The sequence below is a fragment of the Penicillium cataractarum genome (assembly GCF_028827025.1).
Source record: "Penicillium cataractarum strain IBT 29864 chromosome Unknown utg000001l, whole genome shotgun sequence".
In the NCBI taxonomy this organism is placed as follows: domain Eukaryota; kingdom Fungi; phylum Ascomycota; class Eurotiomycetes; order Eurotiales; family Aspergillaceae; genus Penicillium; species Penicillium cataractarum.
The window spans coordinates 425,786-453,534 of NW_026622737.1; the positions used below are offsets into that span (position 1 = coordinate 425,786).

At 45.4% G+C, this 27,749-nt stretch overlaps 6 protein-coding genes across 6 annotated transcripts; 1 reads left to right on the plus strand and 5 right to left on the minus strand.

The window, feature by feature from the left end:
* Positions 1–7,383: 7,383 nt before the first annotated feature.
* Positions 7,384–8,382, minus strand: N7496_000160 (uncharacterized protein; the record flags this gene model as incomplete). Its single annotated transcript, XM_056693091.1, has 4 exons — positions 7,384–7,460; positions 7,490–7,939; positions 7,998–8,085; positions 8,137–8,382. 4 exons carry the CDS (start codon positions 8,380–8,382, stop codon positions 7,384–7,386), a joined length of 861 nt encoding a protein of 286 aa, XP_056559820.1.
* Positions 8,383–10,511: 2,129 nt separating this feature from the next.
* On the minus strand, positions 10,512–11,586 carry N7496_000161 (uncharacterized protein; the record flags this gene model as incomplete). The annotated part of the gene is made up of 6 exons (XM_056693092.1): positions 10,512–10,696; positions 10,767–10,850; positions 10,904–10,975; positions 11,033–11,092; positions 11,161–11,216; positions 11,285–11,586. The coding sequence occupies 6 exons, from the start codon at positions 11,584–11,586 to the stop codon at positions 10,512–10,514; spliced, it is 759 nt and encodes a 252-aa protein (XP_056559821.1).
* Positions 11,587–12,656: 1,070 nt separating this feature from the next.
* N7496_000162 (GNAT family N-acetyltransferase) lies at positions 12,657–13,244 on the minus strand (the record flags this gene model as incomplete). Its single annotated transcript, XM_056693093.1, has 1 exon — positions 12,657–13,244. The coding sequence occupies one exon, from the start codon at positions 13,242–13,244 to the stop codon at positions 12,657–12,659; it is 588 nt and encodes a 195-aa protein (XP_056559822.1).
* Positions 13,245–18,249: 5,005 nt separating this feature from the next.
* Positions 18,250–20,110, minus strand: N7496_000163 (potassium channel family protein; the record flags this gene model as incomplete). Its single annotated transcript, XM_056693094.1, has 3 exons — positions 18,250–19,795; positions 19,851–19,945; positions 20,000–20,110. 3 exons carry the CDS (start codon positions 20,108–20,110, stop codon positions 18,250–18,252), a joined length of 1,752 nt encoding a protein of 583 aa, XP_056559823.1.
* Positions 20,111–22,039: 1,929 nt separating this feature from the next.
* On the minus strand, positions 22,040–22,555 carry N7496_000164 (uncharacterized protein; the record flags this gene model as incomplete). Its single annotated transcript, XM_056693095.1, has 1 exon — positions 22,040–22,555. The coding sequence occupies one exon, from the start codon at positions 22,553–22,555 to the stop codon at positions 22,040–22,042; it is 516 nt and encodes a 171-aa protein (XP_056559824.1).
* Positions 22,556–24,853: 2,298 nt separating this feature from the next.
* N7496_000165 (uncharacterized protein) lies at positions 24,854–27,604 on the plus strand (the record flags this gene model as incomplete). The annotated part of the gene is made up of 4 exons (XM_056693096.1): positions 24,854–25,390; positions 25,452–26,162; positions 26,227–26,971; positions 27,030–27,604. 4 exons carry the CDS (start codon positions 24,854–24,856, stop codon positions 27,602–27,604), a joined length of 2,568 nt encoding a protein of 855 aa, XP_056559825.1.
* Positions 27,605–27,749: the final 145 nt, after the last annotated feature.

Consider the following 27,749-nt stretch of genomic DNA (forward strand, 5'->3'; position numbering starts at 1 on the left):
TCGGAAGGCTGCAGACCAGTTTCAAGTTCCCCGGAATACGCTCACGCGTCGACTACGCGGTACTACAAACCGTGCTGAATCTCGCGCAAATTCTCATAAATTAACAGAGATCGAAGAGGAACTACTTCAGCAGCGGATACTATCGCTAGATCGACGTGGAGCAGCCCCTACACAAGCTCATGTACGAGAAATGGCTAATTTGCTACTCGCGAAGCGTGGTTCTATCTCTATCCAAACCGTCGGCGAAAAATGGGCATATAACTTTATCCAACGCCATCCGGACCTTAAATCTCGCTTTTCACGACGATACGACTACCAGCGAGCACTACAAGAGGATCCAAAGATTATTCAAGAGTGGTTTAACCTCGTACAAACCACGATTCAGCAATACGGTATCCTCGCGGACGATATCTATAACTTTGACGAGACTGGGTTCGCGATGGGCCTTTGTGCGCATCAAAAAGTGATTACTCGAGCGGAATACTACGGTCGGAGATCGGTTTTACAGCCAGGGAACCGCGAGTGGGTAACCGCAATCGAGTCAATTAACGCTTCGGGGTGGGCACTTCCACCGACGCTTATTTTTAAGGGCAAGCAATATAATCAAGCCTGGTTCAAAGATCTTCCGTACGACTAGCGCTTCGAAGTTAGTACGAACGGGTGGACGTCTGACGAAATAGGCCTTCGCTGGCTTCAAAAGCAATTTATTCCGTCGACAAATAGTCGTACGCGCGGAAGATATCGACTTTTAGTCCTCGACGGACACGGAAGCCATCTAACAGCAGAATTCGACCAAATCTACGCGGATCACGATATTATACCGATCTGTATACCAGCACATTCCTCGCATCTTTTACAACCGCTTAATATCGGATGTTTCGCGGTTTTAAAGCGCGCATACGGTAGTTTAGTCGGCCAGAAAATGCGGCTCGGGATTAGCCATATCGACAAGCTTGATTTCCTCACAGCTTATCCACAAGCTCGTACCGACGCATTTAAATCAGAGACGATTCAAAATAGCTTCCGAGCAGCAGGATTAGTACCTTTTAATCCCGAACCAGTGCTATCAAAGCTCAATATTCAACTTCGGACGCCTACGCCGCCCTCAAGCCGCGGTAGTCAAGCAAGCGCTTTTTGCCCCCATACGCCCGCGAACGTGGACGAGCTTTATAAGCAAGCAGCTTCAATTAAAGCTTTCCTAAAACGACGCTCGAAAAGTCCCCCATCGCCGTCGCAGGCCGCGCTAAACCAGCTTATTAAAGGCTGTCAAATCGCGATACAAAACGGTATCTTTCTCGAGCAAGAAAATAAGCAGCTACGCGAGGAAAATACTACACAGAAGAAAAAGCGTGCTCGTACAACTAGATGGATAGCTCACGATGACGGTCTGAGTGTACGAGAAGCAATGGAGCTCGAGGAAGCTCATAATGCCTTTTTTCAGGCCATACCAGGTCCACGAGTGCCACCAGCGCAGGGTATACCGGCACCGAAGCCGAGGGCCTTACCTAAATGCGGCAATTGCAGTGAAATAGGGCATAAGAAGAATTCTTGTCCAAATAGAGAATAATGAATATAAAGGAGTTGTGGTTGATATATATCGATAAATGTGTAGAAATTCTGGTTGGGTGGCCCGCTCGCTTACATGGCCCACTCGCTTACCGACCACGTTAACTACTTACCGCTGAGATCAAAATGTTCGGTGTCATTTTTATCAAGCATGGCAGCAGATATATAGGGAACGTAGCGGCCGGCATAGCTCTCACCAGACATGAAAATTCGAAAGTTTCTTATGTTGTATAATTTTTGAAACTGTGTAAGAAAGTGGATGAAATCAACAGCAATATCCTGTTCATCTTTTGCAGTTGGAGTGCCGACTGAGAATCCCGTTCCAACTGGCTGGTCGATCCTGACCACATTGGAAATTCTCGTTAGCTCACAAAATTTTAATATGAAAACTGACGAACTTACCACAACATATTGGTCAAGTTCACCCATGAATATTGATTGATGACGGGCTTGTAAGTACCCGGTTGCCACGTGAAGCGTCCGTTCTCCTGCAAAAACCCCTGCATTGAGCTGCAGCCAGGCCCACCGCTGAGCCAGATTGTAAGGTCATCACTTGGCTCTCCGACCTTTGGCTGGAAGAGGTAAAATAAAGAAGCATTGTCGCGGACCGGTATGAATCCCGAGTACATCTCGCCTAAGTCAAAATGGACATCCGGCAGGCTCTCCACCAAGTGCGCTGTGGGTTGGTAAAGTTATTCAGTTGAGACTAGCTGATCTATGGGGAAAAATATTTTCAAGACATAGAACGTACGTTGAGTAAATTCATTTAGAAATCGGTATTCAGATCTGCTGATGTTGTGTAAAACTCGAGAAGAATCCGATTGGGATGATTGTACGACTTCAAACAGTAGCAGAGCCGCTACAAATGCTGTAGGGAGAGATCGGCCGAACATGCTCAACCTTGCTATACGCGCCTTGGAGACCAAATGCCAAAAGGAACAACCACAACGTTCTCAAATTTTAGAGGAGCGCTTCTTATACTCCAAAATTCTCGATTCCGATTTCTCGGTTCGACGGGGTTCTCCCTTCCGTAGTACACTCTGACTCCACTAATTTTGATTTTTTTTGGTAAGTAAAATATCTAATCTGATGATCAGCAATATAACTAGCCCTATGTGGGGCGATGGTGTGCTTTCTAGTCAGTACGCTCGAGGACGTGTCCTCAGCCGCAGTCCTCTCAGCTCCTACGTTCCGATGATTAACTTAAGCAAAATTCTCATCACAAGGCCGAAAATTGAGTATTATCTGTCATTTTTTAAAAAGACTTACGGTATTCTAGAATTCAATGGATAAGATAGAGTAAGATCTAAGGGAGAGAACTTTGGTATTGAGGATCGCAAGTGTTTTTTTGGTATGTATGCTTCATTTTTTCAATTTCAGATTGTTGGGGCGACTTAGCGTGGGTGAATGCTTACGCGTCCTTTCGGCAATTGTGATGATTCTTCGAACAGGGACCATTTTTTATGGGAATGTGTATTTGGTTAGTTTACGGCCAAGACGCAATAGTTCGCTAGAGCGATATGTAATTAGGTATTATTAAGTTTACCAGTATTTTGGTAAATTAATCTCTGCAAGTCTGCATAAATTAAACGGAGGTTTCCGAGCGGGCTAACCCGCTATGCCGAGATCCACTGCCGATTTACCTGACCTGTGAAAAAGGTAACTACTAACTCAGCTTAAAAATATGTAACTTAAGGGATTACTAACGAACGACCCTTAGGTAACTAACTAGTTAGTTAGTCCCATTCTCTGCCTAAGAACGCCTGGATTTTCAGGGTTTTCTGGCACCAAGGCAGTAATCTAGATCATGATAACAGAATAGCATTTTTCCACGCTCTCTCTCTCGCCACCCTTCACCAAAATCCCTTTACCACTAAGTCCTCTTCTCTTTTAACGTCTTAACCACCACCAATGGTCCTGCTAGGCATTAAAACCTACTCTTACGCAAAGATGACGAGGATGGTACTAGGTAAGCTCCTGGTAACACGTAGATAAACCCCTACCCTCTTATTTCTAAGGGATCTACTAATACTATCATTTAATATTCTCCCTTCCCCTTGGCAATTTCGATACAGATGGCGACACGGATATAGTCGAACATGATACTAAGATAGTCGAGTATAATACGATGAATTTCATGGCCACTAGGCGAAGTTTTGTTTGTGAGGAATTTCTTCTCTGTATATACTCTTCTGGTTATTACAGTAAGATAGAATATTACTGTAGTGATACAGTATAGATTAACGACGCTGCTAATCCAGTAGGGCTCCTAAGTTGTGAATCTAGCTCCCCTTAGCAGCTAATAGAAGCGAGTAGGAAAAGACCAGACGTGACTAATTTAAGCTTATCTTATAAAAATTAAGCTATTCCTATAAAATTCGTAGTATATCTATTGTATTTGGGGAACTGCTAACAGATTTGGTGCTTTACTAGATTTGGCAGTTAGCCGTTCTTTACTTTAGTCTTACTGATTTATTTAGTTTTTCCGTTTCTGCTTTTCTGTTTTATTTCTCTGCACTTTTTTGTTAGTTTGATTTATTAATTTGGATAGTTGTGGTCAAAGGCCTCATGTAGATAGGGGGATAAGGGAGAACAGACACACACGTTCTTTTCGGTTTATATACAATTTGCACTCACGTTTTGCTAGTATATTGATATACTCAATTCATTCTATCTCTTATACCTACCGGTCGCTTCCTCCTATCTGATTGGTTCAGTGTCCATTACCGTGCTCGCAGCGCTCGCCCTCGGGTGGGTCTTGTATGGCTTCTTGCCGGCCTTCTTTCCAGTCCTTCTTGATTGCCTAGCTCGTTCGTGCCTCAACCTGTCTTGCACTTTTATGTCTTTGATAAATGAGTGCCCCTTAATAATGCCTTAGCTTTAGGCGGCTAGATTAATAGAGCTCTAATTATTTCCGTTAGATTCGTCTTACTGTACCCTAAAGCAGTGAACCCGCCCGGTTTTTACACTTTTAAGCCCCTAATTATCGTGGGCCAGTGCCCGATATTAGCCACGTGTGCCACGAGACCTTGCATATTGAAATGTAAACAAGACTGATCACATAAAACGGGCCTAGGTTATGACTAGTAGGTTCTTGAGAGACCCAGAACTCTAAGACCTTAGTCGTATGACGGTCCTCTTAAGAAGGTTCTAATTTTGAGAATCCGGTCTCTTCCAGGGCTTCTACCAAGACGACCGGCTTATGTCAGTAGAGTTCTTGGGATGTGAAACTTCTTAAGAGAAGGCTCTCGGAAGAATCCAAGTAGCACCCAAGACTGTTTCTCCCACAATATTCGCCTTACCGCCAGCACTATTGATTCTTCGTTCCCGAAGCCAAGATAGGCTTAACCATCCTATATATGAATTAGTCTAATATTCATCTCAATTCACCTCTGCACAAGCACAGGCGGTATATAGGAAATAGCCCACCTCTCTAGCTGGGTTATTCAATCCCATAGAAAGTGAGTTATGTGCCATAATATTTGAGCAGCAAATTAGCGACATGATTCAGGGGCAGAATCATCACATTAATGTAAAACTTGCTTCTAACTACATTTAGCACCTTACACGAGCCCCAGGAATTTTCTGGGTGCCCGGAACGTAGTTGTAATTGTTGGGGAGGAAATTTAGAAATCTGTAGGCCTAATTGTGTCTATTGCAGCGCGTTAAGCCATTCTGCTCTAGAATTTTATTGCCGTGGCCTCGAACTCTTCTAGCGCTAGCGGAATAGTTACCCAATAAAATGGCTCTATTCAGCTAATAATGCCTGCTTTTGAAGTCTATCAAGGCATTCGTCAGGCCCCTAACGGGCTGAACGAGATGTGCGACCGTGAGCGCGTCGTAAAAGCCGCTAGAATTCGACGCCAAATTCCCGAGCTACCGCTGCCATTTTGGGCTTCCCACAATGATTGTAGGTTTTCAAAGCAGATGCGATCCTCGCTTTCGTCTGATCATTTGGGCATCTTGGTGACGGGTAATAGTGGGAAGAAATTGGAGCATAGAAGGAAACATCGCGCAGTACTTTTAACCATAACTGCAGCACGCCTTTATCAAAATCGGGGCAGGCTGCTGCTTAGTGTGAGTGATCTGGGGCTGTCATCAGAGGGACGACCGACTATCCATTATAGAGCATCAATAACATGTATAATAAGGAACTCCTCTAATACTGGAAGGCCGATGCAGGTTTCTCTTTGACATGAAGTTTAAAAGGAACCGCATTCCCCAACTTGGAGATAGTGTCATCTACCTCAACAGGCCAATCGAACTCGACTATATACATAGGGAATGTGATCGCTGCCATCGGCTTCAAAAGATGTACCACCACATCCGGGTGCGGGCGTTCCCTAGCACCATCACTGAATGCGACCCGAAGGCTCTGTAACGACTTCATCTCAGAGATGATTTTCCAGGCTGACTCCCAGAAGAAAAGTATGTCGAAAGGATAGTCGCTGTCGTCACACCTTAGGCTTCCTTCATACCACCACTGCGCTAGGAGGAAGTACATATGTAAAGAGCGAATGCTGTGTAATCGCCGGGGGAGAATAGTGCGTTGGAGATCAACGATTGTACGGGTTTGGCGGACGCTAAGGATATTTTGGGAATAAAGGATATCAATTGATTCCGAGTATCTAGTTGGAATTAGTTATTTGTCACTTCACTATGATAAAAGAGATGGGGGCGGTCGAGGCTTGCCTCCGAGGAACGTACACCTGTTGGCATGAACGTAATAATCCCATTCTTATCGGGTAAGAGGAATCGTCCTCCAGTTCATATCTTCCCACACTTGGATTCTGGGCCGTGGTGCCATCTTTCTTGAAACAATGACCCCAACAGGGGTGTGCTAAACCTGGCAGATCCGGATTCCTATTAAAGCAGCGCCGACTAAGTAGTCGTCTGTCGGCACTAGCGATATGTAGTTCTGGGTTATCTGGAGGAGCAAGGACCTCCCGATAGATGAGATACCTGATCTCCGGTGGAAGTTTGACCAAAAATGCGGATTGTCGCTGATCGCTGGTTCTGGCTCCCTTCTGGTTAAGGGGGGATGGTATCGTCAGTGCCCGTTCGCGGGTAACTGGTAAAGGGTCAGGACGGTCGCTGACACGCTTACGTCCCCGAATAGGCCTCTTGTCCTCTCCGCGCCGAGAGAAGAGACTGCTTGACCATTTCATAGTGATATCGTCGCAGTCAGTGGGTAGTTGATGGAGGGGGTAGAAAGTCAATAAATAATAATTACTAAGTTATTAATAGCACAAGAATCAGCCTCACAGTGGGTAGCCCTTAGTTTCCCGCCCCCCTCCCTACCGCCTACCTCGAACATCAAAGGGATCTCACCAGTGACACAGAGGATATATTGGGGGCAAATTTGCCGCGTAATTTCGCGCGTTATTTATACTATATCTATACTGTCACCCGTTAAGATACCTCTCGACGTAATATAAACACCTAGTATAAAATATTAAGCACCAGGACTCGTAAGACCTCATACTAAGCCTTGAATGTTGAAATAGAAAGTCATAACATAATCGCAGATACTAGTTAGTTATGGTGACCCGCTCGCTTATGAATTACGTTAAACCACTGTACATGTACATGAATGTGGGTCTCAGCATGAAAGCACTTCGCTATTGATTTGAAGCAATAAATCCTATTCTAGAGAGAAATCTACTGGAATTGTGTAAGATTACAGAGAGATTTGTGCTTCCATACTCCCTTCATACAAGGTTACCTATTGCAAAGAGAGAATTAAGAAACATACAAAGGTGGCTTCCCATGTTTGCTATCCAGCACAAAGTAGACAATCATCCTATCCTGATAGAATCAATTTACTTTCCCGTTCTCTGACACACTCTTCCCTTCCTTAATATACCTGATCGCTACCAGTCCGTTAGCATCGTCTATAAATTACATAAATGGGCCAACATACCTGACCCACAAAGCGCAATGGAATCTGCATTGACCTGTGGTTCCCGGCGCAGGTCATTGGTTCCCTCCTGAGCCAACTTCCGACACCTATTCCATCCGTATCGAATGTTTAGAAAACTAGGCCCATCAACATCGAATGACTCTCCCCCAATGCGAGTGTGCGTAAACTCGTGCAGAATCACTTTATCTAACAGCGAGATCACGTCGATGGGTGTCAGCAATGCGTGTAGCTTCGTCAACCCTTTGCTGACGGCCTGGTAAAATAATCCTTTAGTTTCTGCATCCTGCAGGCTTTTGGTTTCGACTCTCTTCATCCAATTGATGAACCATGGGCAGAGCTGAACCTGCGATGGCTTGTTGGTGTTATCAGATACCCAAGTATAGGCTACGGTAGGTTCGATGCCTTTGCAGGTCCCAAAGGCATCGTTCTTCGAGAAAGCCTCATCAATATCTGTAAATATGTTAGTTTGGGAAAGTGTGGTGGGGTATTGTTGGACTCGAAGGCCTACCAGAGTCGTACCAGTCACCATCGTCTCTTTTTTGGAAGCGGTCAAGGTTACAGTACACCACAATCTGGTCCTCTGTCAGCCAATGCACCTGGCAGCAACACTCGGAAATGGTACTTCATAGCTAGGCCAGGAGTCTTACATTTGAACCATCCTCAGCCGCATTGTCATTACGCGCCCTCGCCGTGATCAGATTCCCCAGATTCCTGCTCAGTATTCCGAGTCGTTGTCCATTCGGCTCTTGGCCATCAGGCATAAACATCCACTTGATCACATTGCGGATTTTGTCGCCATTCTGGCCTAAGTCTTGATTGTTAATCGCTTTATTTATTGCATCCAACTCATCGCTTGCCATAGTGAAGGCACTACCCACAGCCTGCGTGACCATGTTTTCTATATCTAGCAGAATAGGTCTGTTAGGTCAACGTCAAGGTTAACTAATGGGAAGGGAGTTTCTGGCTTACCCTCCGTTTGGCATGACTTATCAAGCTTCCACGATGGGTTAGCGCTAGCAAGGCTTGCTAGGCTAAAGCCAAAAACAAGGCCATTGAGAAGTTTCATCTTTTGAGTATCAGACAAGCAAGACAAATAAGAAACTGTAGTACTGGTAGAGGTGACTTGGTGAAGAGATGTAGCAGATGGATAATGGAGGGTCAGTTCATTGCACGACGCGAAAGGTAGATCTTATATCTAGACTGATTCATATCAGCATCTTTATAATCCAAGACCAAGCCATAATACCCATCAATTGAGCCGAACCTCTGAAGCGCGAAATTTACTTGAGAAGGGGTGGTGCATTAGCAGACTGATGCAATATCCAACATAGGTCCAAAATTTCCCTCGTTAGTTCTCTATACCTAGAGTCTTTCTGATCTATATCATCATCAGACCCTGTGTGGTACAGATTGGCCCGTAAGACCAGGCGGTCCTCTGTCGAATTTTACCTAGCGCTAATGCGAATAAGCAGGGGCCGATGGGAGCAGCAATTAGCGAAGAAAATTTGTTTGGACGTCGGTCAGAGTCCGATGTAAATTCGAAGCCCCCAATCTGAGAATGGAATCTCTAAGCCCCAATCATGGCTGCATCTTAACGGTTGTTGACAGCGATTGTCGCGTGGGGTCGGTGGGTGTGGGGGCAAAGGTGATGAGCGAGGGCGGGGGCCAGAGCTATGAGCCACAAGGGACCAAAAAAATACTAAATTAATGTCTAAGATCATAGTTTATATTGTGTGAACGTAGGTTTATTGACGTTCTGATTCTATTTCTCTGATATTCACCGTCTCCCCTTTGTTAGGCTAGGAATGCTCTGGGGGAATTTGCCCTCGAGTATCCAGCCACCTGAGGTCTGCCAGCCCACCAGATCCCCGTAGTGCATGCAATAATCATGATTGAACATATTCCTGTAAATTCCACTTATAAGATTAAACCAGCTAAAACAAAAGGCCGACAGCGGGGAGATACTACTACTATGGGACAACATGAGAACCCAACACAAAATATGTAGATCTAAGAGCATGGACCTTTCCGGACAAAAAACCTCAGGCCCTTCACATCCGGGAGAACACAAAAAGTCCCCAGTTCGATTTAGTTTTAGTTGGTGAAGTACGCTATGCGTTCGGCCATGGGAGAGCTCTTTAATTGTGGTTATTTCTATAGGAGCGAACCCTTCGTTTCTGTACCTCTTCTTTGGTCAGAATATTCACTGCGTCCTTAGAGAGGAGATAACCAGACGGGTTGTAATACCCACGGTGAATCCTTTTTCCATGGTCAGCTACGACTCAGGGTCAGTTCAGGCCACCAAAAATCGGGACTGGATATAAGCGTGGAGAGAGGGAGGGAAAGTTTAGCCAAGGGGCCGCGTCAGTGCTTGGGGCTTTAGGGCGTTCAGATGAAGGGGCCTGAAAGGGCTAAAGAGTAACGCAGGAACGGTAACTATGGATCAAGAAGAAGCAAAAATGCAAAAACATACAACAGCCAGGATTCGCATGTGGTCACCCACCATACTACTAACTGGCCGGCGTGTGGCTTAAGTACGGCTGAGCGGACGGGAAGCCCTGTTCTCCACACCCTATGGTCGTATGTGCCAAACACGTCGGATTCAGGGAACATAACTCCTTGGTAAACTCCCACAATTCAACTTTGCTCCACGGAGGTTAGGTTAAATCTTACTCTAGCCCAAGGAGACCTAGAGACCTGCCGAATGTTACTAGTCGAAAAGTAGTTTATAACCAACCTAAGCCCCAACTTAAGCTACTGACTTCAGACAATCTACTTTGTACACAAGAGTTGAGATGGGTCTGTTTTCTAAGACATTAGAATTTATGTCCTTGGTAAATCTTCAGGAGAAAACGGATTTCAACTTTCTTCCGAGCCGCCTCGAATATTAACAAATGGAATTTAAGAAAAAAAATACCAAGAAAAACTGGTAAATCTTTGCGATCGGCTAAGATGCATGACCAAGATGAAGTTATGCTCTCTGCCGGCTAGCAAGTCGGCTCGAAACTCCAATTCAGTCCGTCTAAGAAGAAACCTCGGTATCAGACGAAGAGTCAAAGTCAATGCTGGAGACTGTAATCATGTCAGTGTGCCAGGTGATACCGCCATCAGTGGACTTGAAGGTAGAGTCGGTAACACTATCGAGACTCATGACATTGGCAAAGTTCGTGTCAGCCTCGCTCAGAGTAACTGTAAGGTTGGTGATAGCTGGATCGAGATTAGCTATACTGACAGACTGCTGGCAGAAAAACCACTGCATGTGAAGAAAATGACGTACAGTAACCAGCGAGTGTACCGCAGCTTCCAGAGCCTGTATAGCACTCGTTGCTGGAGTAGAGGTATTGGAGGGAGGCATCGAGAGCTAAAATCTCGAGTCAGTGACGAGGCTATCCGGTGAAAAACATCAGTACTCACTGTCACTTTGCTTTGAGATAACCTTGTCTTCCATAGTGACGGTCTGGACGACCTTCCCATCCACAACAGCAACTAAGATTTTTTATTGACCAGTGTCTCCACGTTTGATAGTTAATAAGCGGCACTCACTCTCAAATTCAACAGTGGCGTTCTGAGGGACAGTCACATAATCCTGTCCAATTTGGCCATCTAGATGGTGGAAAAATTTCAGTGTCAGGTTTTCATCTCCAAACCACGCAGCAGGTAACGCTCCTTACCTGGAGTGTAAGTGCTTGCGGCGACGCACCATTCGTCCGCAGAGGCAGAGCAGCCCCTTGAGTGGAAATTTCCGTCAGCAAAAGATACCGCTACAATTTTGAAACGCTTTAAAACTCCACGTACTGGGACTCTTGATCAGGAGACCAGTTGAATAGCGGCTGATACAGGTTGGCATTGTCGTCTCCCGCGGTTGACGATGCCCCAACCCAGACAGAGACCCAGACTTCGTCATTCTTGTTGGACACAGTTGTACCCGTAGGGACTGAAGGAGGCAGAATAGAATATGTAGCCTTTGTGATACGCGCATTTCCCGAAGGAGGTCCGAGATAGAACAAACTGTTTCCGAAAACCCACGAATCGGAGGGTTGCGAAGCAGCCGCGCCAATAGCGGCAACCGCAGGAACAAGGGTATAAGCAGGGCGCATCTTAAGTTGGATAGCTTTGAGCCTGTTGTAAGGAAACTGAAGAACCAGGTGGAAGTAGAGAAATAAGAGGTCTTTTTCTGTCTCGGGCGCGAGATGGAGTATAAATAAAAGAAGGGATAAAACAACGATGTTCAAACTCCCGCCAATATATGGGAAGATAAGGGGTATGAAGGAAATCCAATATAGTTCAGCCTTATTAGCTTAAATCAAGCGTGGGTCCAAGAGGTTTCATGCTTATGGTGCTTGGTTTCCTAATACTGTTTTGGGATGAGACTGAAACACCGAGGTTTCGAATCTGTCTTGAAGACTGGCGGGAATAAGCTCCTCCGTGAGAGCCACTAATGTTGGCGGAAATTCAATCTGCTTGGTGTATTTTCTCTCATACGTTGAAACCTCGTCCCCTCTTTCTAAAATATTATCGTATGTTAGAAATAGTCCAAAACTCACTCACTCAGGGAGATATCATCTTGCCCCTTGACAACCGCAATTCATTCTTCACCGGACCCACTCATTCAAGACAAGCATCCTTCCACTTATCATCTTCGGGTTAGCTCCTCCGGATTTGATCCGTATGTGTCTAGTGCGACCGGAGAAGTCTTTCAATTTGCGGCGACATAATTCAAGGAAACGAATATGTACTCCTTCAGATTTCAATCCACGCGGCTTCCTAACTACGGCGCTGCAAATTGCCGCTTTGTGTAGGGATATAAATTGGACAGAGTATATCGTTCGATTGCTAGAAGTAAACTCAGACATTCATATGATGAGACAAGTCGGAGAAATGTTTAAACCCCCCTTGGGGTTTCATCGGCAGCATTGATGATCGCCCAGTTTGAATGGTTGGAAAGGTAATTGACCAAACAGCATATAACAGCGACTACTGCGTTGAAGGCGATCTTGCACCCGTGGATTTGTCGTGAACGGTTTAGCGTCCTATTCAGACGACACCACGCACACATACACACATAGAGAGAGGGAGAGGGAGAGACTTGTGCAGTCTTGACATAGGTGAAGAGAAGGTGAGCATTTTCACGGGAGCCCCGGGATCTTTACCGCAAATGCAATAAAATTCAGGCGCACGCTCCTGTTGTTGGCTGAGTGGCGGGATTGTCATCATAGGAAGAAGTCCAAGCCTTCTCGAATTCGACAAAATGCAGGTCATCAGGCAGATCCAAATCTTTGAACTCCTCCAGAGGGAACGGTGTGGTCACTCCTGTCTTTTGAAAGCCGCGTCGCATGTACCACGATATCAGATTCTCTCGGTTCGAAAGAGCATTAAGTCCCAGGACTTTCGAACCCCACTCCCGTCGGCAGTAGTCTTCGGCGTAGGTAAGGATCTGTTTTCCAATACCACTCCGATGACATTGAGGGTCTACAGCGAACATAAAAAGCCGAGCGCCGTTAGGGCTACTCTTAGAAGCCCCGATGGTTCCTAGCAGTGTGTCATTCGCATCGCCAGCCATCAGGAACAGGCTTTCGGGGTTGTCGATAATGCTCTTAATGTTCTTTGCTTCGATGGAAAACTGCGCCGCGAGCTGTGAATTCCCGACCCATCCCTCTCTGCTGTCCTCAGCACGAAAGGCTGATTCTATCAGCTGCTTCAGGACCGAGATGTCATCCTGAGTCGCAGCGCGGAAACGAAGATTTGTGTTCGCCATTTTTCCTTTGCGTGAAGCTTGCAATGTGTAGGGTACTGGTTTTTTGTGGCTCTAATGTTGAATTCTCGCCGTCCTTTTTGGCGTTATATTTTGTTCGGCACGCCCTATCATTGACATGCCCTAGTCCTATTTGGGCTGAAGCCTTAGCCATCATCGATCATAGATTATATGTTAGGTTTTGTCTTATTGAAACACTCTAGACTCGTCTGTAGAGTAAATGCTAACATATTAGTATGCCTTGTCTTGGATCCAAATTCAGGGACCTATCTAGTCGCGACTCGGGCAGTGTCGAATCCACATCATCCTGGACGACTTCGATAGAGTCCCCGCCCGATCTCAATCATCAAATCAGTTCTATAAAAATAGCCTGCTCATTTGAACTGTGTGATTGTTGGGGAAAGGGCAAACTCCTCTAGTAATCAGTCTCCGCAGCCAGCAGTAAGTGAGAAATCTGTACGGTATATATGGAACGCAGAGGAGGTCTCCGGGTATCCCGTCGTGTCTGGGTGAACCGATGATTGAAAATTACGAACAAAGATATCTCTTGGAAAATTTGAACAGATCCTATGAGCGCCATTGTGATTCCAAGGATTCACAGGACGTGTGGCTTTTCAAAGCTTCGTGTTCCCATGTGAGGCCACGTCCCCGTTGTGCTATCCAGATTCACAAGAGATTTTCGGTCAAGACGGATCCCAGACGACGAGACGAGAGAGCAAGCAGCAACCTGCCATGCGAATACTTTATTGAAGCAGACAAAAAATATTAGTAAAAAGGGGGAAAAGAAAAAAGAAAAAAAAGTTGCCAAACCCGACCGGAATTCGATGGATACAAAAAAGAAACTCTCCCTCGGGGAATCGAACCCCGGTCTCCCGCGCTTATCGGTGTTAATGACAAGCGGAAATCATGACCACTAGACCAAGGAAGATGAGACGATCGAGTTACCGCTCGACCACTTGGTGCTGGTTGATATACTGCCAGGCAACTTTTGAATCTATGAGGGAATACTTCTGACCTCGAAACTCCTGCCCTTCTTATACATCAGGGGGTCGGAAATTCTGCTTTTTATTTCATTTTTCCCGACATTCCAAGTGATAACAGGTTTCCAAAGGTATAAATCTGGGAGGGGGATACCAAAAAATTCCAAAACGTACGCTATGTCCTATACGTTAGATCAGCTGAGACTAAATCAACATAACTCTGTGAACCATATATATATTGCACTAGATAGTATACAACAACGCATAATTTATGGTATTACTTTGGAGAGAAAATGAGCGTTTCAAGGTAACCTTAATTTTCAAATACCGACTGGCCCGACCCTGTAAGGATAGATATACATAAATGGACACAGATTGATTATGCATTCACCCAGAGGAAGATCATATCTCGCACCAATTTGCGAAGAAGTCACCTGCGATTGTAAAATTTATAAAAAACAACGTAATTGGACCCAATTCAGGTCCTGGAACCTAAGATGAGATTATTATCCCACAGGAGCAGCTCAAAGCTAGCTATCAGGGGTCATTGTGTGACAATTTCTTCCTAGAGATGTTATCCGTGCGATCAGGATAGGTAAATAGCGATTACCCACCCTCGAAGTCGCTTCTAAATCAAGTAGTTAATGCTGGAGTGAGCTTGGCTATAGATGACAACCCGGCAGATACTTCCGGAATAAAACCCTTTATATCGCATCCTTTGCAGCCAGGAATCACATTGCTCAATCTAACTGAAAGTCTCCTGCAAAAATCCATATGATGATTCTTTTGAGATGATGAACACCGTATCCATCAGGGGAGCCACGTATAGCCGTATAGTGCATAAAATATCGGTTCTAACTAGTAGCACATGTCACAATATATACGCCTTTAATAATAAGTAATTACACGACCTCGCTCACCCCTAGTACGGCTATATACATTAGCGGAGTGATTCCCCACCTATCCGTGGTTTCGAGATTATACCTAGTATCCAGAATAAGTTTGAATATTTGCGGGTTACAGACGGCCATATATAATGGTGTCTAGCCTAGGAAATTTCGATGGCTATCTAAGTTGGTCAGTTTTGGAAGTAGGCATTAAACAGTTGCCGTTGCTCCACACAAAACAGTATCTTGAAGTGGTATAGATCCTCGAAATCCTGAGAGCCACTAAATTATTAGTAGAGGTGGTAGAAGATACGCAAAGCCATAATAATGACCTGGGTTATTCTTAAGTAGGGTCGTAAGGTATTCGTGATAGAATAGGTCAGGCGTGCATTCTTCCGATATCCAACCAGGCGAGCATAGCGAAGGCCATTTCTAGAACAGCGGCGAATTCATACCGCTAGGATCAAATCCTAGTTACAGAATAGTATCAAGCAAATCAAGATGGCGGCCTTCCCCGATCCATGAGACGCATTCTGTGAGAAATCTATGATATAAGCTCGGTCAGAATAGCCATCGGCCAGTATTTGGTGGGAAAAAAACTCGCTATCTTCATTTTCGATTTCTATGCCTAACTCGTTGACGAGAAAGGCAAGCAATTCGAATTGGTCCGTCTGATTAGACCAAGGACCATGATAAAGAAGCACCTTAGGTATTTTAGCCAAGCTTCGAATTCTTCACTACAAAGAAATACTCACCTAGATATAACTTTCGCCGTCTCGATTAACATATTGCTAGAGGGGAGACGACAATTTGTTGATGTTTCGAAGTTGGTTTTGAGCGTCTGCAAGTGATGTAAGGTAATTTCTACACATCCACAAAGTCTCAAACCCGGGAGGGGTATAGTTCACCACTCTTTTCAGGCTGAGAGCTGGCCGTAAAGAATATATTCCAGAGCGAAGAATAAATTCAAAGTCCATTAAAAGTGCCCATGGAAGACGGATTCTATTAAAAGTAAGTCGAAGTTTGCATCGAATTCTTTCATGTCAAATTTATCGTTGTCACATTTCCCAAGAATTATGGAAAGCGGGGTGTATTCTAATCCTCAGTAACGCCCTCGGCTAATTTCCGTTATGTGGCACGAAGTTAAGAGTTATGGCGAAAGAGTTGATGTACAAAGCAGGGGCATTAATAGGGCCATAACATTAAATCCCACCTATGGAACTAGAGACAATTGGTACAGCACGATTCCTATCAGCCTCGGCACATGGAGACTCTATAGCATCCCCTTAATATACGTACTCCATCAGCCGGGGTGCTAGATGCTAGCACAAGACCACCGACCCACGAAACGATGGACTAGGGGATTACCTGACTAGGCAGGAACCTAGAAAGAGTCAATTTAATAAGCTTGTGAGGTCAAGCCACTTAAGGACCGATTTATGACTACATGACTTACACGGCCGTTTGTTGCGAAATAGCTATATAAACAACCATGGGAGGAAGTTGTGCGACATAGGGTGTGGGCCCATGCAGTAGGAGATCTTAGGCCTTATCCTGTGAAGAGGTCGTAGAAAGATGGCCCGGCCCCTCCAGGCTATAGCTCACTTGGGAATTTGTCTGCTAATGTTGATTGTTACTTGTTCATTGTTAGCCAGGAATCCGACACTCATTTGTTAGTTCAGCCGGACCAAACAGTCTATATTGCGCCGATCAAGACAATCCAACCAATATCTTCGAGGAGTTGTATGACTAAGAGTGCAACAGATCCGCTAGTTACACACCCTAGTAATGACTTATTCAGAGAATTGATGCTTCTGAGCTCGTAATACACCATGAACATATCGAGTACGCTCCAGCCTTCTGCAATCAAACGACTGGAGCTTTTATTATAACCTAGCGTTTTCAATATATGTAGACCGGTGCGCTTATTCTGAAGAAGCTGCAGACTTGCGTGGATTCTTCCTTAACCCTGATTTTCCTTATTAACCGTCTTCCATTTCTGTGGCTAGAAAGAAGAAATGTAAGTGGGATAGGAAATATGCACTAACATCCCCAATGCCGTTTATAAAGGACTTCAGATTCTTGCTTTGGTCTTCTGCTACTTCCCCTTCTTCAATCCTGAAACGATTTACGCCGTACAGGACAGCCTTAGCCTCAATGTTATTTGTTGATTAGGGTAAAATAAGGCAAGGGGATTAATTAAAAAATCCCCCCTATGCATCAGGCAACCCCCGCCCCCCTGCCTGAAGATGCCTGGATTTTCAGAGGTTCAGGCATCAAGACAAACATTTTCGATCACATGATAGAGGAAGAACATTATTCCGCAGTACCCCTCTCACCGCCCTCATCGCCTTCATCCCACCTCCAAGATCCACTACCACTAATCTTTCTCTTTCTTTAACCCCCCTTACACTACTAAGATTTCTTTCCCTCTCACACATACTAAGAGTGATACCAAGGGTAACCATGGTAACCGTCGTGGGCGTAGGGGTAATAGTGGGTGATAGGCAGAAAGGGTGGCAGAATTTAGGCAGAGAGGGAGTACTGGCAGAACTTTTGGCAGAAAAAAAGTTGATGGCCTTGGTACCTTAACGGCCTGAAGATTCAGGCATCTAAAGGTGGGGGGGGGGGGGGGGGGGGGTTACCTGATGCAGAAGGGGGGGGGGGGTTTCTATTAATCCCCTAAAGCAATTCATGCACGAGGCTTGTTCGCAAGAAAAGGGTTTTCAGGATCCTGGGAAACATAAAGGGTCAGGCACGGCAATCACTCCTTTGAAGATGTCGTAGCTAATCTCAATAGGCAAGGCAGATATGCCAACAGAAATCGAGTGATTGCAGAGCTGGTGACTTTCCGGTATCGAGCCGGACATGGTGCATGAACAGGATGGGGTTCCTGGATTCAAGGGAGAAGAGGGGGGAAGTTATGACAGACCACGCGATACATCTATCACGTGGGGTTTCTTCCGCCTGATAGAACCTTGAATATCCCGATCGATTGAACTAGATCGTGGATAAAGGATTTTATTTACTACGTTTCTCGCACAAACTGTACTAGCAATTAATATACTTGCTAGTTAAGCAAGCTAAATCCACAATGTCGTTATTGCGAGATCAATGTCTTAGGGATACCTCCAGTTCTCCTTACCGTCCATCAGTTTCCAAGTCGGCACGCAGCTTATTGATTAAAAACGTTAGCATCCAGACAACCTCCGTGTTTCTGTCCTCCACGTAATGTTGGCGATCGAGGAAGCTCCTTATCATCTGTTCATGATGATGATGTGACGCTGGTGACGACGTCATGAGCCAGGCGGGGTCGAGAGGGCCAACATCCTGCTCGCCCGAATGCAGCAGCGAGACAATCCGAGACCTGGTAACCCCAAGGTCTTCAGTGCACCGACTATCGCGAAGCATGGAAGCTAGCCATGCCATCTCCTCAACTATCAGAAGGCGGAGAAGGCTCTGCGGTACCCCGTCGCCTTGGGTAGATTGGGAGGCGGAGAGCGTTAGTCTACCAGCACTCTCCATATCGTGGTCTGGTAGCGATGGAATCGAGTGGGAGTTCTGTACAGGTAGCTGACGGGAATCATGATTTTGTTCCCTATGGGAAAATCGAAGGCAGGGCTTGTACACCACAGAGGCGACGACGACGATATTTTTCCACAGCGCGGTGGAACAGAAGACCAGGACGTGGTGCAGGAATTCGCCCATGGCCATTACAAGGTTCGTGAGGATTGGCAAAACGAGCAACGACCAAAAGACAAAAAAGACCTTACCAAGACTTCTGGTGGGATATAAGTCGCCGTATCCGATAGTGGTGAGCGAGGTATAGGTAAAATAGAGGGCGAGAAAGTAGGACCAGCCCTGCTGCTGCTCGGAGGCACGGAACACCACTGCACTGAGAAACCAAAGCACCAACCAGGCGAGCAGGAAGAAGATCAGCTCTTTCCGGTATAAACTGTTACGGAACTGGGACTTGATGTGATGCATCTCGCGCACCTGCGAGGCCCGGGGCAAAGGAGACTCACGGTCCTCGGAGGTTGCGCTCTTCCCCCAGTGATCGCACATCTGGGCCATCTGCAGGTGCAGCTTCATTTCACGCATGTCGCGGGTGAATGACAGCACGGAACTAACCATCAGGCCCAGCGTAATAATCCCGGCAGTGGCATAGGGAAATAGTAGGCTGCGGCCTAGGTGGGTGTGGGGAACAAGATTGCCGATGCCGATGGTGAGGATGGTGAAGTCGGCGAAATACAACGCATCCAGCAACGACCAGCCCTCCACTGCACGGTAGATGGCAGCTCCAACGAGAAGCACAGTCGCCAAACAAAGAGATCGCAGGATAATATTCATCCGCTGTACACGACGGCAATCCCGGCGACTGAGCTGGATCCGGGGCGCACCCACCACATACACCGCCAGCAGGAGAGCCACTAGCGCATATAGCCCCGCAGCAAAGACGCCATAATAGAAGGCCTGAGTATATTCTGGCCGGGATTGGAGCGGTAGGTGGCGGTGTCGCTGCACGACAACACCGACGATGCTAAACAGGAGTGCAGCAGCTATTAGCCAGCCCAGGACGCTAATCCAGAAGACAGCGACTCGTCCATCATAACGCCGCATCAGTACCAGGTAGGCGATATATCCGGAGACCGCAACGGTGAGCGATACGGCTTGTAAGACGGCCATCCTGTGGTATATGTATCAAGCTGCCCCTATGTATGTCCAGGTCCAGACAAACTCACCACGTTGAGAGGGTAACGTGCTGGTCATCGATATTGATCCACCCGCTTGAAAGCGCACAGATGTTGAACATCATTGCCGTAACATACAGCCTGCCCTGTTCTGAATCAGGCTCCAGAAGCATTAGCGCCCGTTGCTCTATAGAACTTACCGCAGTGACGGGGAGCCCAGTGACAAACAGCCATCGCCGTCGAGGATCCTTACGCTGGCTCTTAGGGTCACTGTGCTCACCACTTCCTACTTTCGGTTTCCAGGGGGACATACTGGGCGGATAATGTTAGTAGAAAAGAAAAAGGGTGGTAGCTTGATGGAGTCATCATGAGGGAAGGTTCCATGGGACGGACAGTTAAGAGCGGATGATCTTACTGTATCTGCGTGGGGCGATTATGTTATCCGTTCTTGTCCATGCTGTACCGGAAATTGGAGTAGCAGTTATGCAGTCTTCATGACCTCCTATTAAAGGAGCATAGATAGTTTGTAATCTTGAGTTTATACAATAACTTGAACCACTTTACTCTAAGTACCTTGCTTGGTACAACCCCACTCCATGTCATTCGATTATCGGTATATATCAAAACGGGTTGAATTGGTATAGGCTAGTATGCATATGGACGAATGAGAACTATCGGAATCATACAGACAAGGTTGATTGATTGAAGAAAGGAAAGGACTCGAACGAATGGAAAAGGGGCAGGTTGAGCTGTCCCATGGCGGTGTAACCGGGTATTCGAGTGACCATACCGATGTCGAAAGGTTACCCGTATATTACATACAAACACATACAAAATCTGGGAAGGAAATGGACCAATCCGAGGTCACTGTAATGAAACTCTCCACTTTTCCACGATAGTATATAATATGCCCACTGATTACCACTCTCTTCATATCTTCTTAAATCATCAAATTTACCAGCATGTAGTCGGTTCCCCCTGGTAAATAGACCCATTACGCATACAATGCCATGGATACTTTATTTGTTTAGTCTAGCAGGAACAAATCCATTCTAGCAGGAACAAATCCATGCCTAGTGCACAAGACGTGTTTGTTGAACGCACAGACCATCCAAGGGCAATTGACAGTTGGTAACTCCACCTGGCATGTCGCATTCTTGAGGAAGCCTGGGCAGGCAATCTACATACATGCTCATTGAGTTAAGTATTCAGGTTTTTCCCATAAAGTCTGGCGCATAAAAGTAAACATCCATATTCACCTGTGCCTCTAACGCTTTAGCACGGTAACTCCTAAAAATATATCGCTACAAAGGTTTAGAGTCAATGCAGTATCTCGAATAATCCGAACGTGTCTTGAGAATATGTTTCAATTGAATCTATTGCATATTTTTAACAGATATTGGAACCTCTTTCTTTGTGATGAAAGGACCAATTGCTCATTTCTGAATCAGACATGGCAACTGGGTTCGTGGAATTCTCTGTACTGGATCATAATGTTCAACAATACTTTTTTAAGTCCCGTCCATGCGATACATATCTGCGAGAGCCGCTGATTCTGGATCTTCATTCACTTTCACGTACGCCAAACTGGTATTGCCGTTAAACATTGATGCCAGGATAGTGAGATTTGCGAAAGGGATGAATTGTGATAAACTTGTAATGATAGTACCACCAACCACTGCTCCAGGTATGTACCCTCACATTATACCCTCATAGCCCGGGCCATTTATCCGCCAATCATAAAAAATACAACACTTCAAGAGGAAGCGAATTCGGTAGGCCTACAGAAAGATTTAACATATATGAGTCTATTCTTAGGCTCGGCACACTCTTCGGTCGTTTATATATATATATATATAGCTGGTGCACGTATTCCTCTAAAAGTCTGAACAACATTGCCATCTCACGTCAGGGTTAATAGTAAACTAGTAATAGATTAAAAGGAGACTACGTAGAGTCTAATACTATTACATATTCGTATCCATAACGAAGGCGAAGGTAGACAGGGATAGCGACACAAATATAATTTTTAGAATTCCTTAGCTAAATATAATCAATTCTGTTCTTGAACATATATAGAGTAGTATACTACTACTTTTATTGAAAATGATCACTTGTAAAGTTCTGTATTATAGTCCAAAGTAAGTCGAATAGGTACAATACAAGTAGTCCCTCTTCGGTATAATCCTACGTAGTATCCCGGTGACGATATAGGTAGATACATCGCACTCTACCCTTAACTAGCAGAGTACCCCGCCTCCTTCAAGCTGCCAGACAGGACCAGAAACAGCACGCTCATCGATCTCACCACTAGGCGTTGTGGCTTTAGGCACTAGGCCACCGATCTGGGTAGGGCCATCTGCGATAGGCTCGTAGCCTTGGTTGGGAGGGGTAGGTGGCTCGTCGTAAACAACCGTGACATTGGGGGGGAGGTTGAAGTTCGAGTACAAGGTGCAAGTACGACGTGTTCCCTCATCGTTGTACTTCCACACATAGCTGTCACAGGAGGCTGGAGCATTGATGCATTCCTCGATACAGGCACATTCATCATTGACATTCGGGGTGACTGTAGTGAGGACGCCGGTAACATCGTAGCCTCTAGTGTAGCGAATGCAGCCCTTATCCTGTGTCTTCAGATGTGGGCAGATTTTCTTAAGGGCGTTGTCGTCATGTTCCGGGTCACCATTAGTCCGAAATGCGGTGGTGATATCACAAGCTGCGAGAACACAGGCGATGAATGGGATAGAGAAAAGCATGTTGCAAGTTCTGAGAACAGAGGTAAGATGGAAAGTAAACTGTTGTAGCCTTGATAACTTCTGAATGAATTTTAATGTTTCTCAAAGTGGTTACGCTACTAGGGAGCAATTGTCCTTAAATAAACTGGCTAAGAAAAGCATAGAAGGGGAGGCAGCAAGTGTTGAATGCCGCCCAGGGAATGGGAATGGGACACTGTAACCTTTACAAATTCCATCCCCTTTATTATTAAACTGAAGAGTTCTGTAGCGAGGGTATGGAATGGAGATTAATTTATTACCCAAGGCATCGATCGCTAGAAACTCCTGAAAAAGCTAATGGAATGTGTCTTTGAGTATATTTATTAATATCGCAACCACAGACACAGCTAGAGAGGTCGAAATGCGGAGCTGAGCTCAAGATGAAATTGTAATAACTTACGTTGACAGTTAAGAAGAAACCTTAGTCGACCCGTCATAATGAATATGAAAACCGGTTGTAAAATACCATACTTGAACATCTTCGGACTAGTCGGGGAACTATATTTTTTCAACCGGAAATTGGAATGAATATCTTCTCCCTGATACATATTTCGGGGTTAGGAACGAGTCACCTGAAAAGGCCAGTCAAAACCAGTCAACAGAACAACCGGCCAAGTCCTTCAGGGTGATATGTTCTTCCAAATCCTCGGAAAGCCATCCGGAGCGTATATCCGGATTTTAAATATACATAGAAAGCTTCGTAAACGCTCTTATCAACATCGAGAGCCCTTGAGTGGGGGGATATCCTGGGCTAGATCTCTGGATGTGGAAGTATCAAAATTAGGATATGCGGTACCTTACCTACCCATAACTATACTATCGTATTAAATTTTACCGAGGCTAATATTAAGGTCTCGATATATAAACCAAAGTCCGTTTGATATCTACTTCGTAGTGAGTAATTTAGAGTCGAATACTCTCGCTAGGACAAATAGGGGATATTTGTTACGGACCTCAAAGAGGCGCGGGGGCCGCAGTTATTTGAGGGCACCCGAGAGCTAATCATTCCACGGACGCTAAGGATTAGCGTTGTCACGTGTGTCTCGGTATACTTGGGTATACCCCGGAGGGCTCCAAGGCAGACATTCAGGATGGGAGCCAGAAACGGCCTACGGCTAACCGTCACAACTATTACTCACTTACACCACGGGACGGTTAGCGCGACGCAGGAAACGGCTACCCTTTTACCAGCACCAAGATTACGCCACAAATGCGGGAGACCGGTAAACCCACACGTAGGCCTCTGCATGGTGCGGTCTTGGTCCTTAGGTCGAGGACCGCGGACCGGACCGCACGGTCTTGCGGTCTCGAATTCGGGGGTTGAGACCGCACCATAGTGAACCGCGGTCCCTTGCGGTCTTCACCACGGTGAACCGCAATTGCATAATTCTACCAAGACCTTCTCTTTTCGGCTACATAAATTGATGATTCATCCCATTTAATTACTGTTATTAAACACTGTTTTGGTCCCTTCATAAACATTTACTGTATTTCAGCATCAGCCACTATGAAAACAGATGAAATATACTCGTATATAGAAAATCTACTATTTAAAATACCTAGACCTGCCAGTACTAGTATATTTCTAAGTTCTAATAGAGAGGTTTAGTAATAATTATTGCTGGCTAGGTGTATGAGGTAAGAAATATATATTTCGATATCAGTACCTGACCCTATCTTCATCTGAGACTTCTTCGTTGAGTGTACATAACCCCCTACATACAGCTAAAATAGGTATTAAGGGTATTATCAGAGAGCTTAGATTCTCTAGTTAACTATTTATCTTGAAATTCTATATTCTACTACTAATATATCATAATAATCTCTTTTCAAAATTGGTTTCTCTGATATGAAGTGTAGACTTAGAAAGAAAAGGAGGATTATACTATTATATGGGCCTTCTAGCGGTCCTTTTCGGTCCTGTGCGGTCCTCCTCATGGTTCTCTGCGGTCCTCTGCGGTCAATCATAGTATTTCCTACTAGCTGTCTATGCGGTCTTCTGCGGTCTTTGCAGCCCTCTATGCGGTCTATCGCGGTTTTTCCTGCGGTTCTATGCGGTCTTCTGCGGTCTTCGTAGCCCTTATCCTATCGGATTGTAGTAAAGTGGAGCCTACTGCCTAATCACTATTACAATTCAATTTGATCTATCTAAATCATGCCTATAGCTTTCTCCTAGAGAAAATCCTTTATTCAGCTTTTTCTAGTAGACGGAAATATTTTAGCAGGTATCTCCTTAAGTCCTTTACCTCCCCCGTCCTATCCTATACTCATTTCGTCAAAATGTTACAGAGTCAGGCCTCCTCTCAGTTCTCTGATCAGTATCCCTCATCGGCTTTTGAGGATAATCCACGAGATACTTTCTCCTTCTTCACATCTGATGGGCTGTTTAACCTCGACGGGCGCGAAACGCCAACTTCTACTCCTAACGTGAACTTACTCCGACCGGCGATTCCTCCTGTTATCCCAGAAACACTCGAACGCGTTGGTCCTCCTAAAAGGAAAAACTATATCCTCTGGACAGAAATGGCGAATGAGGATTTCATCGTCTGGTGGTTAAAGACGGAGTATGGAAGTAAGATGAAACGGAATATCTTTGAGGGTAGACGCAATGCAGAATGTTGGGACCACTTCTACCAGGTCGCTACTATCCAGGATGGGTCTCCTAAGGTAATATGCAAGAATTGCGACCATATCCTTGCCCATCCTGCCGATAAGCGCCGGGGAACATCTACTATGAATAGGCATTATTCGCAAGTAGGTACCTGTCGGAGAGGACCGACTCAGTCGCAAGATATTAGGAAGGCTATCAAGAACGGGGTATGGATAATCAGTCTACCTTTTTCTAATTATTACTAATCTTATAAAATACCCCTTCTAGGCATATCTGTCGTCTCGTAAAGCATCATTTACGCCGCAAGCTTGGATGGAAAGGTTAATTACCTTTATTGCTGCCTCGCGGCTACCCTTCCAGCTTATTGAGCATCCTGAATTTCGCGCCCTTCTTGAGATGGCCCGGCTTGCTCCCTGCTTCCCCGAAATCCCAACTGCAACCACAGTCCGCCGTCATCTTCAAGAGATCGTGGAAGAACGCCAGTATACTCTTCTACAGAAGCTTCCTAATAGTGCTAAGCTCTCTATTGCATTAGATTGCTGGACCTCACCATTTCGCCAAGCTTTTATGGCAATAACGGGCTATTTCATTGACCAAGAGTGGAATTACCGAGAGCTCTTGCTTGGCTTTGAACCTCTACAGGGCTCACATACGGGGGCCTATCTAAGCACTGTCCTGCTTGACCTTCTTGAGAAGCATCGGATTACTGAGAGGGTGTTAACTATTACTACTGATAACGCATCTAATAACGGAACATTACTCGGTAGCCTTCAAGAGGTCGTCGAATCCCTACAGCTACCTAGTAGTATACCGGTTATTCGTATACCATGTATTGCACATGTTATACAGCTCAGTTTGAAGGAGCTCCTTGGTCAGATGGACGCGAACCCAGGAAACGAGAGGGAAGAGATTGAATGGACCGAGAAAGGGCATATAGCTCGGCAAGAGAATAGAAAGATCGTGGATACTCTGAACAAGGTCTAGCTCTCTCTAATCTCTTACTATTATCTCTCTTTCTTTACTAACTCGCACTATATTCTAGGTTCGGAAGGTAGCAGTCTACATCAACAAAAGTCCCCAGCGCCGCGAGAGCTTCATAAGGCTTCAGACGAAAGAGCCTAAGCTTATGCCTATACAAGATGTTCGGACACGATGGAATTCGACGTTCCTCATGCTCAGGCGTGCCCGGCGATTGCAGTCTGCCTTTGATGACTTCTGTGTCCAATTCAACCTCGCTGATGTAAAGATAGACAGAGATAAATGGCGACAAGTTGACTATCTTCTGTCAATCACTTATCCCTTCTTCAAATTCACTTCGTCTCTTTCGGCAACTACAGACGTGACTATCCATAACGTCTTTGGTATCTATAACGCCCTATTCACACATATTGATAAGGCGAAAGTGCAGCTAGCGCGAAAGAAGGTTGGTTGGAAGAGAGTGATGAAGTCCGCGCTTGACCGTGCGCGCGATAAGCTTACAGAGTATTATGGAAAGACTGATGATATTCCTGGTGATCTCTATGCAATTGCGACTATCCTAGGACCACGGAACAAGCTAGAGTTCTTCACAACATCTGAATGGGAACCTCACTGGGGGCCTCGCTATAAGCAGTCGCTAGAGGCTTACATTCAGCCTTACCGGCAGCGCTACGAAGAGGCACAGTCTACATCAACTCTCCAGCCCACAATTCAAGACGTCTCTGACATTGATATCCTTCTGAGACCTACTGTATCTCTTCAGTCAAACGTGACGGCTCCAGATGAGCTTACACGGTATCTTAGAAGTAGTAAGTTAATCTATATACCTCTTCTTATATACTCCTTCTCTTATACCACCCTCACTAGGTACTGTCGAAGCAACCCCTCTCGTTTTCTGGAAAGAACACCAAAATGAATATCCTATTCTGGCAAGCCTTGCTCGAGACATCCTTACAACACCAGCCAGTGGTTCTGGCGTTGAGCGGTTATTTAACTCTGCGCGTGATATCTGCCATTATCGCCGGGGCTCACTGAAACCGCAGACAATCAAGGAATTGATGTTGTTTATGTGTACAACAAAATTTGACGTGGAGTCAGAGCAGCTTGCCCTAGTTGATGAGTATCTTTCTACGCAAGAGAAGCAAGCAAAGAAAGAGCAGAAGGACGCCCAGAAGAAAGAGGAACAATTTGATCCAATTAGTGATAACGAGGAAGACCTATCCACTACTGAAGATTCTGCCGAAACTATCCAACTTCCTAGTGCGCGAGCGCTTGGAAAGAGAAGGGCTACCCCGGATCAGCTATTTGAACTTGACGATGATGACGATGAGGTTCCCCTGCCTGATAATAGCCACTTAGAAGAAGGGAGGACTACTCAGAGGCGTTCATCTGGGCGTGTTCCAAAGCGCTTGAGACAGGATGAGGATTTTGTATATCTTTAATAGAAACAAGAACCACATAAGCTATTCATAAGGAAATCAGTCAATCCTCGCTTTTTCGGTAGAAATCAACAGACACCAAACAAAGAATTATTCTTTACTCCTACCTCAGAATTATATAAAATTAAATATCATTTGAAAGCAGAAT